We start from the raw sequence: 13,760 nt of genomic DNA, 5'->3' as shown, positions 1-13,760 counted from the left end.
GAGCTACACCCACTGATCTGCCCCATGTTCTCTTGCCTCTGGACCTGCTAGCCACTGGCGTGTTTCCCTTGAGAAGTTTCCCACAGACAAATGCAGTCCTTTGGGTAAAAAAGGTTCCGCACAACTGCATAACAGCAACAATCAAGAACATGACTGTGAGCAAAAAAAAAGCCTGCAGCAATGCAAGAAAAGACGCAACAAAGGATAAGGGAATGACACATAGGAATTGTGTCACAAACCCTAATGGCTATGGTTTACCTCTACTGTCTGAGGAGGTATGCATCTGAACAGCAGCTGCTGGAAACTGCTGGAGGGAAGAGAGCTGCTGCATTCAGGTCCTACTTGTGTGCTTCCCGTTAGTTGGCCACTGCGAGAAGAAGATGCTGGACTAGATGGGTCACTGGCCTAATCCAGCAGGGCTCTTCTTATGTTCTAAACCGCATTGGGAAAACATAGGATACGGTATAAAGAGGTGTCCTATGTCCCTGGGTCAGGCTATTGGTCCATTGACCTCAGTATTGTCTACAGACAGAAGCTCTCCAGTTCACAGCCAGGATTTCTTCCACTCCAATGTGGAGATGTTGGGGATGGAACCGGAAATCTTCTGCATGCGATGCAGATGCTCTGCCACTGAGCTCAGACCTTGCCATAGCTGTGTGCATTACCTGGAGCACACAGAGAACAACTTATCAGTGCTGGGTCTAAGATAGCTCTGGAATGAGAACCAGGAACCTCTAGGCCACATATCTTCAATCTATTCAGACTCAGGACTCACGTTTGACACAGACATGCATCTGAGGACCCCATTCTTAATATATATTTGTATTGTGGGAATGCTCCTGTTGCAACCCACCTTGGATCAGGACAAGACCTGAAAACCAGTGCTCTAGGCAAGAATTGTATGGGGGAAAGCTCTAGTCTGACCCAAAGCCTTTGAGCATGGGGTTGGGGGTGGGAAGGGTTGGCCTGGGAGGGGAGAGCAATTATGGGTCCTAGAAAAACTTACCCTGGCCTGCAGTTTGCCCTACAGGGGCAGCAGTCCAGGGAATCATAGTTCCTGCAGCCCTCAAGACAGCAGCCAGGTTTTAATGCAGCCTGCGCTGATGAAAAAAGAAGGCTGCGGATCGGTGGATGGGATTGTTTCTGGCAGCCTTAGTGCCGTTTTGCCAGGAGACACACTATGCGCAAGAGTTTCCATCAAAGTCATAAGGTTCCACTTTGGTAAAGGAAGAGTAGGAGCTATTTTTTTTCGGTGGGGTGCCCATCCAGAACCCAAAATACTCTGTGCAAAAGAGAAGCCTGCCCATCACTCGCACCTTTGTAAACCACACAGAGGTTTATTTTGGGCAGCTCCCCCCACCAGCCCTTTGTTTTCATTTCCAGCTTCAGAAATACTTTGGTGTGTGTGTGTGTTATTTTCACAAGGATAAGTTGCTAAGACTTGCAAGATGCAGAAACAGGAACAAACAAACAAACCCACTTTCAGTTTTAAAAACGCAATGGGAAGAGGAAGAAACTTTGCTCATAAAGACCCAGAATCTCCCTTCCTTTAAAGGGAAATTGCAAACAAGAACACAGAGTATTCCATGACTTTACAACACTATGAAATGCCTATTGTTAGAAGAAAAGAAAATTCAAGACCAGCATATGGAGTGCCCCAAGTTCTTGATCATCTTTTTTGATACTGAGTATGTCAGAGGTACTTTTGAGTTTAAAACATTTTGTTGTTGACTTTGATAAAGAGAGGATTTATTGTATTTGCTTTTAACTTGAATGGGAGGTTGTGATGTTATCATCATAATATACCTTTTCACTTTATTATTTCTATGTTTATGGATGCCCAATTTATTTTGCTTTTAGATTACAGTGGTCTTCTGGCTGCAAGCCATAAAGTTCTTAAGAAAAGAACAAATGAAATTTCCCAGACAAATCACCGTAAGGTCCTTTCCCCACACAACCACCCATTCAGCTTGCCATCGCCTGCATTGCACGCCAATGCCCTATCAGTTTCAACAGCCAACAGCTTATTCCCTTAGGAGAGGTCATTCTAACTAACTGGAAGCAGATTAACAGTGCATCTTCTCACGAAAGCTGACCTCCCCTTCTTCCCAGGCACCAACCCCATATATACAAAGCAGCTGCAATGTCTACCCTGTCTCCTCCTCTCTACTATCACCCGATGAAGGTCATTCGGAAGATACAAGGATATAAAAGTAGCGTAGCCAGACTAATAAAGAACGCCCTGTCTTTTATAAGAAGTACAGCTGCACAATTCCTTTTATAATCTCTGGTGAAAGAGAAAGAAAGCTACTTTCTCAGGGCAAAGCTGAGCACAATCGCCGGCAAGTAGTATCGTGGGGTGGCATAGAGATTACCTTTCTGTGCCATCGCTTAGCTGCCATCTGCCCACATTATGTTCAAGGCAGGCTACAGACGCCCTTTAGTAGATTCTCACTTGGCTTTCAAGGTTTGACCTCTGTATACTGGTAAATAGCCTACAATAGGGCCAAATGAGAAACAAAAGTGGCCTCTTTTCATTCATATATATCAGGCATGTCCAACTCTCTATAGACTGCGATCTACTCCCAGTATAATAAAACTGGCAGTGATCTACCCATTGTCATTGCCCAGAGTTGTTGAGCTATTTTTTTCTGGGGGTGCATAAAAACTCTACAACAACACTACACTAAGGGAGGGAATACAAGCTTTCACGGAGGCAGCGGAATTGGGACATAGCGCTGGGGGCAGGGCATGGAGCGACTGATCAGGAGCGCACAGGCGATCAATTTCTTCAATCGCACGATTGACCTGCAACACCTCGGCGTTCTACCTGTCAATCGCGGTCGACCGGTTGAACATGTCTGATATATATAAAATACACGTCATGCACATATAGAATGGGGTGTGTGCATTGTAGCTTAACAGTAAATGAAATGTGGACTGCCACAAGCAAATGGAACTTCTGGGAGGCCAAGGAAGAGGACTTGCCATCAGTCTCTACCCGCCTCCACCAAGCATTTCCCTTTTGCAGCTGTCGGCCTCCTCTGGAGCCAGCTGTTAAATCATCCAACCTGGTAAGGAAGACCTCCTCCCTTCTGAAATCTATTTAAACCAGTCTGCTGAAGCTCTTTCAGCAAACTGGAAATTTACTGCACATTAGCTTTCTCTTTGCTCTGTACTTATATATTTGTGTCTAGATGGTTTTACTTTTGGTAATATTGAATTTATTCTGCGTTTGCTAAATAGCTGATATGTAAGACTCTAAGAAAGGGACGCGGGTTGTGCTGTGGATTAAACCACAGAGCCTAGGACTTGCCAATCAGAAGGTCAGTGGTTCGAATCCCCGCGACGGGGGTGAGCTCCCATTGCTCGGTCCCTGCTCCTGCCAACCTAGCAGTTCGAAAGCACATCAAAGTGCGGGGCATTTTCGTGCGCTGCTCTGGTTCTCCAGAAGCAGCTTAGTCATGTTGGCCAAATGCCATACGCCGGCTCCCTCGGCCAATAAAGCGAGATGAGCGCCGCAACCCCAGAGTCAGTCACGACTGGGCCTAATGGCCAGTTGTCCCTTTACCTTTACTTTTAAGACTATAAGAAGAGCCCCGCTGCATCAGACCAATGGTCCAGCCAGTCCAGCATCCTGTTTCTCAGAGGCCTGCCAGATGCCCATGGGAAACCCTCAAGCAGTTACCGTGTGCAAGAATGCTCTCCCTTCCTGTGGTCCCCTGCAACTGCTATTTAGAAGCACTGCTGCCTCTCAAAGTGGAGGCAGAGCATAACCACCATGACTAGTAGTCACTGATAGACTTAACCTCCAGGAATCTGCCCGACCCTCTTTTAAAGCCATTCAAGTTGGTGGCCATCACTGCCTCCTGTGGCAGTGAATTCCATAGTTTCGTCCTCTATGTATGTATTGGTACTTTTTGCAAACTGGTTTTTCTCTACTGCGCGTGAACACACCCTCAAAGTTCTGCATTTTGTTTCTTGCAAGCTATTTTGGAAATGTCTCACTGTGGGAAAGCGGCATACAAATGAAAAAAAACTAAATCAAAATGTATCTCCTCTACTCTTAGAGAACAGCAAACACTATTCTATCATCTCAGTTTACTTCCAGAGTCAAAAAGAGGAAAGTGTTTTGAGCAATGGACTAGGGAAGAAGAAGAAGAGTAGAAGAGGTTGGATTTGATATCCCGCTTTATCACTACCCAAAGGAGTCTCAAAGCGGCTAACATTCTCCTTTCCCTTCCTCCCCCACAACAAACACTCTGTGAGGTGAGTGGGGCTGAGAGACATCAGAGAAGTGTGACTTGCCCAAGGTCACCCAGCAGCTGCAGGTGGAGGAGCGGAGACACGAACACGGTCCCCCAGATTACGAGACTACCGCTCTTAACCACTACACCACACTGGCTCTCATAGGGGTCACATGGGAGGATGTTTCTGTGTCCTTTTTACTGATAAAGTAATCCCAACTCTCCAAACCCCTGCCTTAAAAATGGGTAATGCAAATAGGTGGATGGTGACAGCCCATTCATTTTCTTGTTCAGCTCTCAGTGGTGAGTCAGGTGCTCAAACAGGGAACTTGATCCATCTAGTTCAGTAGTCTACACTGACTGGCAGCAGCTTCCCAAGATTTTAAACAAAATCTCTCTCTCTCAGCTCTGCCTTGAGGCACAGGTGTCGTACTTTGGACCTCCTGCATGCAAGGCAGATGCTTGACCACTGAATTCCTTCCTCGGGGGTTGTTTGGTTTCTTAAAGGTAAAGGTAAAGGTACCCCTGTCCGTACAGGCCAGTCGTGTCCGACTCTAGGGTTGTGCGCCCATCTCACTTAAGAGGCCGGGGGCCAGAGCTGTCCGGAGACACTTCCGGGTCACGTGGCCAGCATGACAAAGCTGCTCTGGCGAGCCAGCACCAGCACAGCACACGGAAACGCCGTTTACCTTCCCGCTATAAAGCGGTACCTATTTATCTACTTGCACTTAAGGGTGCTTTCGAACTGCTAGGTGGGCAGGAGCTGGGACCGAAAGACGGGAGCTCACCCCGCCGTGGGGATTCGAACCGCCAACCATGCGATCGGCAAGCCCTAGGCACTGAGGTTTTACCCATAGCGCCACCCGCGTCCCATCACCCGTGTTTGGTTTCTTACAGGAGTGTATTTTGCAGGTACATGTTTTAACCTTCCCCTCTTGTTGACTACCTGGGTTCTCAAAACTTGAGAGAAAGAGTGTGTGACTTAGACCGTGTCTGAAAACAGGAAGATGAAATACAGAGTGATTCTGATCAGTCAGGAACTGAGATCAGGGAGAAAAGGTAAGAGTTTATGTGAACAGTTTCAGAATAACCTCTCTAATACAGACCAGTCAACTAAGCATACCAAAGCTAGCTTTCGGGTTTCAGGGTATTTTCCCTCAAGCTCAGCACTAAAAAATAAAAAGGAGAAAGAGGAATGCAAGGGAGGTGGGGGGAAGAAATGGGTGTCACTGGCGCAGGGCATGTTAAAGTCCCATCTGCAAGGTGATTCAGGAAGCTCTTGCAAACTGGTTGGCTTTTGCATGGTGCAAAAAGATCGCAGGTTGCACCACAGGCTGACAAAGAAGCAACGGTTGCTTCCCTTTCGGAATAAATTTAAAATGCCAGAGATTATTTAGATCTGCCTCTGGCACTAATTAAAACACATAAGATGGTGGCAGTGATGACTAACAATGCTATTTTTTTGGCTGCCTTTCCTTATAAAGAAGAGAGCTGAAGAAAACGGCCTCCCCCAAGCCTGGAGTCTTCCAGATATCTTGGACTACAACTCCCATCATCCCATCATACAGCTGGTGGGAGTTGTAGCCCAAAATACCTAGAAGGCACCAGGTTGGAGAAGGTTCTGTTAATCATTATCCTAAGTGAGAGCTGGACCATAAAGAAGGCTGATTACAGAAGAATTGATACTTTTGAATTATGGTGCTGGAGGAGACTCTTGAGAGTCCCATGGACTGCAAGAAGATCAAATCTATCCATTCTGAAGGAAATCAGCCCTGAGTGCTCACTGGAAGGACAGATCCTGAAGCTGAGGCTCCAATACTTTGGCCACCTCATGAGAAGAAAAGACTCCCTGGAAAAGACCCTGATGCTGGAAAAGATGGAGGGCACAAGGAGAAGGGGACGACAGAGGACGAGATGGTTGGATGGTGTTCTCGAAGCTACCAGCATGAGTTTGACCAAACTGCGGGAGGCAGTGGAAGACAGGAGTGCCTGGCATGCTCTGGTCCATGGGGTCACGAAGAGTCGGACACAACTAAACGACTAAACAACAACAACAAAGCAACACTGAAGATTTAAGATCTATATAAGCCAAACATTGACGTATTGCCTAATGTAATTTTAGTGTATTTTTAGTTTCTGTGGAAGCTGCCCAGAGTGGCTGGGGAAACCCAGCCAGATGGGCGGGGTACAAATTATAAATTATTATTATTATTATTAATGGGAATTCTCCACACCTTTAACTTCCTATCTCAATTTAAGATTTCTCACACGCACATCCTGAGTTTGGGAGGTAGTTTGCCAAGTTGCTGCCTTCAGCAAGATGTCCATAAGAGAAGAAAAGAAAACCACATTTTCTCCTTCACTTATCCTCTGGGCTTTGCCTCAGTGCTAAAGAGCTTAAGGCAAGCTAGGGACTTACTGAACTGCAATGAACTTTTGCCTGAACCCAGTCCCTATAAACCAAACATAATCAAAATGTAACAAAGGGTACTGAACGCCAAAAATTTTCTCATCCGCCCCCCACCCCACCCCACCCCACAATGCAGAGATGAATATTTGCCTAGATTAAAATTTAACCGAAATTCCTCAAAATCAAAACCATTAGATCTGAAAGCAGATTTCCTGGAAGGCCTCCAACGATCGCACACAATTTGAGGAATACTAGTTTTCAGTCCATATGCTGTGGGTTGCTCAGGGGAGGGGGGAGAACACACACACAGCAAGAGAGATTTCCAGACAGATATGTCACCTAAATTTGCATTTTTCTCAAAGCACAACAGTTCTTCATTAATATGAGCTAAAAAAGAAGTATTAAAAAACATTGAAAGCTCTCCCCATCAGCACTAGTGTAGTGGTAGATTCAGAATTTCAGGGTTCCTTCATAATGGCTACAGCGACACCCCTTCTAAGATTATACAACAACCTAGAATTAATTAATTAATTAATTAATTAAGAGGCACTAGAATCATCAATGCTGATCTCCATGGACAAATAATTTGGAGTGTTCCAATGTCTTCTTTCTGAGCGACTTAAGTTGTGTTTTCCATGAAGTCCCTTTATATGTAAGCACTGAAAACACAAGTTTCAGGAGCACCGAAAGCACAAGTTTCAAGAGAACGGTGTGCAATGGAACTTGCAAACCATTCTCTTGAAACTTGTGTTTTCAGTGCCTAAATGCTTAGCTTTGGAGCACACAGTGGCCAAAATGCTCCCACCTTCCATGCTGATTGAGAGACTCTGGGATACTGGAGACAGGGACCCTGCTGCGGAAATAGCAAGAAGTCTTCAACACTCCCCTCCTCCCACACACCACTACCCTGGACCATACCAGCTACATACCTCGTAAGACCAGACGCACTGCACTCCTGCAAATCTCCGCACGCATCTCCCAATCTCCACATCCTCGTGGGTCGTGTACATCTCTCGAAGGCACTCCCCGATATGAGGGACCATCCTCCGCAGGACTTCCCGGCTCATGATGACGCCTGGGCCCCCCATGCAGAAGTTCTCCCCGGGCTCCAAGGCCAGCTTCCCCATTTCTTCCGTGGTGCCCAGACCCGTCTGCCCAAGGAAGAGGGGCTCGCTGCTGTTCAAGCTCCGAAGGAAGTTCTCCAGCTTGTCCCCCTTGACGTAAACATCGTCGTCGGCCCGCATGAACCATTCGTACTGGTCCAAGTAGTGGTCATGCATGTACTTGAGCATCATGAACGATTTCTTCTGGGGCGGGTAAGAGTCATCCACACCAGGCAGCGGCACGATGGGGATGGGGAGAGAGGTGTCTGAGCCCTCGCTGGAGAAGAACTCAACCTTGCCAGGGATGGTGCTGGACCACGTTCTGCAGAGTAGAAGACCAAAAACCAGTTACGCAAAACCGCTCTGCTTGTGCATATTCGTAGAGAGTATAGGAACATAGGATGCTGCCTTCTACTGAGTCAAACCATTGGTCCATCTAGCTCAGCATTACACAGACTGACAGGTTGATGCCCTGCAGGAGTTCAGGCAGGGGATATTCCCAGTCCTACCTGAAGATCTTGGGGAGAAAGCAGATGCTCTGCTGCTCTAAGCACTGGATAGGTGGGGTCTGGTAATGACCAAAGAGGCCTCGCCTGTGTTTTGATTGGCACATGATCTTTAATGGCCCCAGCTCAGTGGAAGAGCATTTGCTTTGCAGGCAGAAGGTCCCACGTTCGATTCCTGACATCTCCAGGTAGGGCTGGGGGCGAACTCCATCTGAACCCCTGGAGAGCTGCTGCCAGTCAGTGTAGCCAAGCTAGCTAGACCAATGGGTCTAACTCACTGTATTGATAAGAGCCCTCTGCCCTGGCTGTAGAGCTGTGCTTATTGTGACCAAAATCGCAAAAGAGGGCATCTCATCTATATCTCATTTCTAAAGCTTCCTACCCACTGACCTGAGGACGGATCCTGCTGAACTGTAAGAGGCTTTCTCTGATAAGACAGATGGGGTGAAATTCTTGTCCTGCAGCCATCTAAGAAATTAACCCAAATCACTTCTTTTGACCAAAGGACTGAAACCTAGGCATTTAAACATGCACCCATGACCATAAGCCAATAATTTCAGGTACAAACAATCCAGAGTCTTTAGACCAAGCACTTTCTGGCCCATATGAATTCACATTTTGTCATTCTTTGAATGAACGTAGGAAGCAGCCTTATACAGAGTCAGAGCCATAGTCTTTGGACATTCCCATCCCTACCTGATGAGGCTGGGGCTCAAACCTGAGGCCGCTTCCTGACAGTGTACGCTCAGCCCATGAATGTAAGGTTTAGTCAAGGACCTTCTGCAAGGGAGTTTGTTGAATGCTTTATGGAGGTTCAAGCACATAATGTCTAGGAGGACATCCTCATCTACGTGTGTGTTGACATTCTAAGAGGCTTGTGAGTCGTGGCAGCTGAGGCTGATGAAGAGCTGTGGTGCCAAAACATCTGGCGAGCACCAAGTCGGGAGAGACTGTCTTGGTGTTTGTCTGAATCAACCAGGTATGTATTTCAGTATGAGATTCTATAATTTTAACAGTCACAAGCAATAATGATTGGGCACACTGCAAATCTGTTCAGAATCCCTCAACAGTGCATTATGGCAGAACCAATCTAATCTGGGCAGCAAGGCCACACTCAAAACCATACATTGTTCCCAAAGTGGTTTAACAATCAATCCCTCTTCCCAGGAAACTCTGGGAATTGTACTTCTGGCAGTAGCTGTGCCCTATCAATTCTCAGCACCCTTACAAACTGCAACTCTCAGGATTTTTTTTAGGGGAAGCCATGACTGTTGAAAGCGACATCATGGTGCTTTAAATGTATGGGGTGAAGAATGTGACTTAACATAGACTGCCGTCGCCACTGTAATGCAAGGTTTCTGTTGCAGGTCTCTCTCAAGTCAGACCCAAAAAACAAGAGCCACCCAAGGGACAATTATGGCCAACATACACATTCAGTGTCTGCTCCAGGCTTTCAAAGACCATGAAGTCTAGACTACCCAATGTTCTCTTCTCAAATTTCCACCTATAATTTCTACCTACAAGAAGTGTGCTTTTGGCAGGAAGAGATGAGGGGAAAAACTCTCTGCTCAGTAACCAGATAGTTTTATAGCCGTCACCTTTTCTTCCTTCCCTGCAGAAAGGTAGAACATTTTTAGTTATGTTAGACAGCTTTGTTCCAGACATTATCGGTGTTCAGAATCTGACCTGAAAACACTCAAGAGGTGCAAAAATAAAGCACTCTTTAAACGTGTTCTTCCTATTTTATACTGGGGGCTCACCAATCATTTTAGACAATAAACTGATCTGTTCACACATGACTAAGAAAAGGAAGGAAAGGCTGACTATTTTATGTGGCATTAGAATTTAAAATACTCACACATTTTAAAGTAATTTACATATACTTAAACTACCAGCCTATTTGGAAACAGATGAAAGTGGTTTGGGGGTTTTTCCGGCATAATAAAGGAGGAGCAGAAAAAATGCTGTTGATATGCCCAATACATATTAAAGTCAACACCATGGATTAATTTATCAGAATTCTATCAACCCAGCCTGTCCTACAGATATGGACTGGATAACAACAAAATGAAATCTGACAGAAAATAAATAAAATGTCCTTTAAAACGAATATATGTTAAGTGTAATTTAGGCTATTAAACGTTTTTGCTGTCCAGGCGCATCCAAAGTATCTGGCAAGCCAATTAGAAAATAAGAAGGCACAATTTAAGATAGGGAATCTATTGAGATCCTACTTCTGTGAGCAGAGATGAGCCAGACCTCCTGCGAATACAGAAAGTCACGGAGGTGTTTGCTTCAGCCGAAGCACCATTACAGTAAAAGCAGGCAGTCAAAATAATAAAAAAGAACAGAGGTTAGATTTGGACATTTGGCACCACCAAGAAAGGAGAACAAGAGGGGTCTTGAAGTTGCTCATCAACAGTTAGCAGCACAGACTGAGCAGGCACTTGGGCCACCTGATCACAGTCCCTCCCTACTGTTTCAATTACAGTAATTATTTCTAAAAGTGTATCAACACACATAAGTTAGCAGATGCAAATCAGTGCCCGCTTTTGTCTTATTTCTTGGTGATGCGTTTCCTCTTTGTTAAATGATGCGACAGGCTGTTTGTAAAAAGGGTCTTTTCTTTTGGGCCGCTTCCTATGATGTCTACTCTGCCTTCACTGCCAGGAGCCTGTGTGCTTCTGAAAAGTGGTTGCTGGAGACCGCAAGAGGAGAGAGTGGTCTTGTGTTCAAGTCTTCCTTGCGGGATTCCTATTGGGGCATCTGGGTGGCCACTGTGAGAACAGGATGCTGGACTAGATGGGCCACAAGGCTGATCCAGCAGGCTTTTCTTATGCTCCCCCAATTGCATTTTTGGGGGAGGGGGATAGGCCACTCTCCTCTGCCCCTTACCCTTTTCTCTCACCTTGCCAATTCATTCTTTGTAAGCCCAGACCGACACAACTACGGCTTACTGTGAGCAAGTAGTCTCAAAACAACCAAACACAGAACATATTTGATTCATTCTTTAGAGATCGTATCAAGGAAACAAAAGTTTCTCCCCCCTAAAATTAAACAAAAGTCAACTCCAAGCAGCTTCTTCCCCACAACCACCAAAGCCAGAAAGAGATAAACAAACATTAATTTTGGGTTTCTTCCCTTCTCTGAGTGTCACAGGAATACAGAAACTCAAGGCAGAAACTGTAGGGATCTGCAATCATTCAGAGGCCACAAAGTTGTGGGATTTTGTGTGTGTAAAAAAAACCCTGTTCTTGCTTTCATTATGAAGGCAACCTTGATTAATAAAAGTGCTCCCCCACCCCCCACTCCAGGCAGATTCATCTGATAAAGTGGCAAGATTAGGTTCTCCCAGCTACTCCTGTTTAATGACTTCCCTTTACAAAAGCCAATTAATTCCCTTACTTGCTTCCCTGCACCATGAAAGATTAACTGCTCCAAGTCATGACTGCCAGAAAATACAGGCAGGCAGTTTCATTTGTACAAAAGACGAGCTACACCTAAGGCAGTGGTTTTTCTAAGCATCTGCCTTCAAGGAATCAGTTCCACAGACGCTAATCTGCAGAGGAATTCCTTTGAGTTACTCTTCTCAGGTGGCCACCTCAGGTCACAGTAACCTGGATAGGTGCAGTGTTCGGAGTGCTGCATTGGGAGACCTGGGTTCAAATCCCAAGGGCCTGACAAGAACTCTCAGCCTAATCTACCTCACAGGGCTGTTGGGATGATGTTATGTACTGAGTTGAATAGAATCCAAAATGCAGCAGTCTGATTGGTCCTAGAACAATAGGATTCAGAATGCAGCAGTCTGATTGGTCCTAGAACAATAGGACCCAGAATGCAGCAGTCTGATTGGTTCACAGGAGCCACCCAATCCAGCTCCAGGTGGAAGTGAATCCACAACCTGATTGGCCTACAGGAGAATCCCGGAATTAGCCAATCACATGGGGCCCATTGCATAAATAATGTATATAAAGGAGACATTCTGGGGGAACTTCCATTCCTCTTCACCACTATGAGCTGAATAAAGAGCATGAAATCCACTCTCAACTCCGAGTATCTTTCAGATGATAAGGGAGGGGGAAGAATGTGCATGACAATGAGCTCTTTAGAGGTAGTTTAGAAAAACCTTGTAAATAAATAAAAACAAAATAAATAAAACAAAACAGGGGAAGGAAACCACCACCTTAGGTTCCACAGTGGATGAAATAAATATTCACCTGGATACTGTGCACAATAAAATGAGGCTGTAGGATGCCTGACAGATACTCATCAGGCAAAGAGGACCATTGCCAATATTCTTAAAAGAGTTTTCTGGGAATTTGAAACATACCAAATAGATATATTATCTCAGCCTTCAGCAGCTTAGTATCCATGGGACTACAGCTTCCCTCAGACCAACAGACCCAGCCAGCAATTTGTGTGACCCAAATCCCTCTGCAATGTGCATTTCAATGTCAAGACATGTAGAGGTTCCTCAGCAGTGAAGCTGTATTGTAATTTCAATAATTTTAAGAGTTGGATTAGTCTTTACGGTGTCACTGTTTTTTATGGTTTTAGAGTGAAGCATCTTCTTAAGTTTCCAGTTCATCAACAATAATCTTGGTCCTGACTCCAGGCTTCCCAAAGGCACCTGGTTGGCCACTGTGAAGGCAGGTTACCAGACCGGACGGGCCTTTGGACTGTACTACAACCACTACCACAGGGAAGTCTAATTTAGGACACTGGAAACACTGCCTTACGCTTAGTTTGGTCACTGGTCCATCTAGCTCAGCACTGCCTCTGAATACCAGATGCTGGAGAACATGGGCGGGAGAGAAGACTGATTGGGCTTTTACCCTCCTTGTGGACTTTCCATAGGCAACTGGTTGGCCACTGTGAGAAAAGGATGCTGAATTAGATGGACCACTGGCTTGAGCCAGCATGGTTCTTCTTATCATCCTATTTACCATCTCCCAATCCATTTGGTGGGGGGGGGGTAACATTGGCACATTTTAAAAAGAAAATACATAAAGAACCATGTGTTGGAAAGGAAATGAGGGAGTTGTTGTTGTTGTTGTTGTTTGCAGAATGTTGATCACACAAACAAGATTTATGGAGGGCTGGACCTTTACAGCTGAGATACTAAACATCTCTAAGAGACTAGCATCTCAGTGTCACAGACACTGAAAATCTGGTGATTGATACTTTAACTAAAAAAGCTAACTCAGCCAGTTCGTAACAAAGGTAGGCTGCCTAATATGAAGTCAGGCCATGGATCCACCTAACTCAGTTTTGTTGACACTGACTGGCAGCAGCTTTCCACTGTTTCAGACAGAGGACATTCCCAGCCCTACCAGGAGATGCCAGGAATTGGACCAGGGACCTTCTACAGAGAAGGCAAATATTCCACCATTGAGCTCTGGCCCTTCTCCCAGCTGCTGCTTTAAGTGTCTCAGACCTGGCCTACAAAGTAGCAGAAATTAGGGGTGGAATTGTATCACAAGAGTCTGCAGTA

General features: G+C 45.5%; 1 protein-coding gene across 1 annotated transcript in view; it reads right to left on the bottom strand.

Annotated features, from left to right (window-relative positions):
• The window catches only part of CHSY1 (chondroitin sulfate synthase 1), a 97,564-nt gene that overhangs the window by 76,226 nt on the left and 7,578 nt on the right, over positions 1-13,760 (bottom strand). Inside the window, exon 2 of the mRNA XM_081838869.1 lies at positions 7,587-8,082. Coding sequence (XP_081694995.1) covers positions 7,587-8,082 — 496 coding nt within the window. The remainder of the gene's footprint in view (positions 1-7,586; positions 8,083-13,760) is intronic.

This window comes from Podarcis erhardii (genome assembly GCF_964252035.2).
Source record: "Podarcis erhardii genome assembly, chromosome: 14".
Classification (NCBI taxonomy): Eukaryota; Metazoa; Chordata; class Lepidosauria; order Squamata; family Lacertidae; genus Podarcis; species Podarcis erhardii.
The sequence above is the reverse complement of the archived record's forward strand: the minus strand, read 5'-3'. Positions and strand labels throughout refer to the sequence as shown.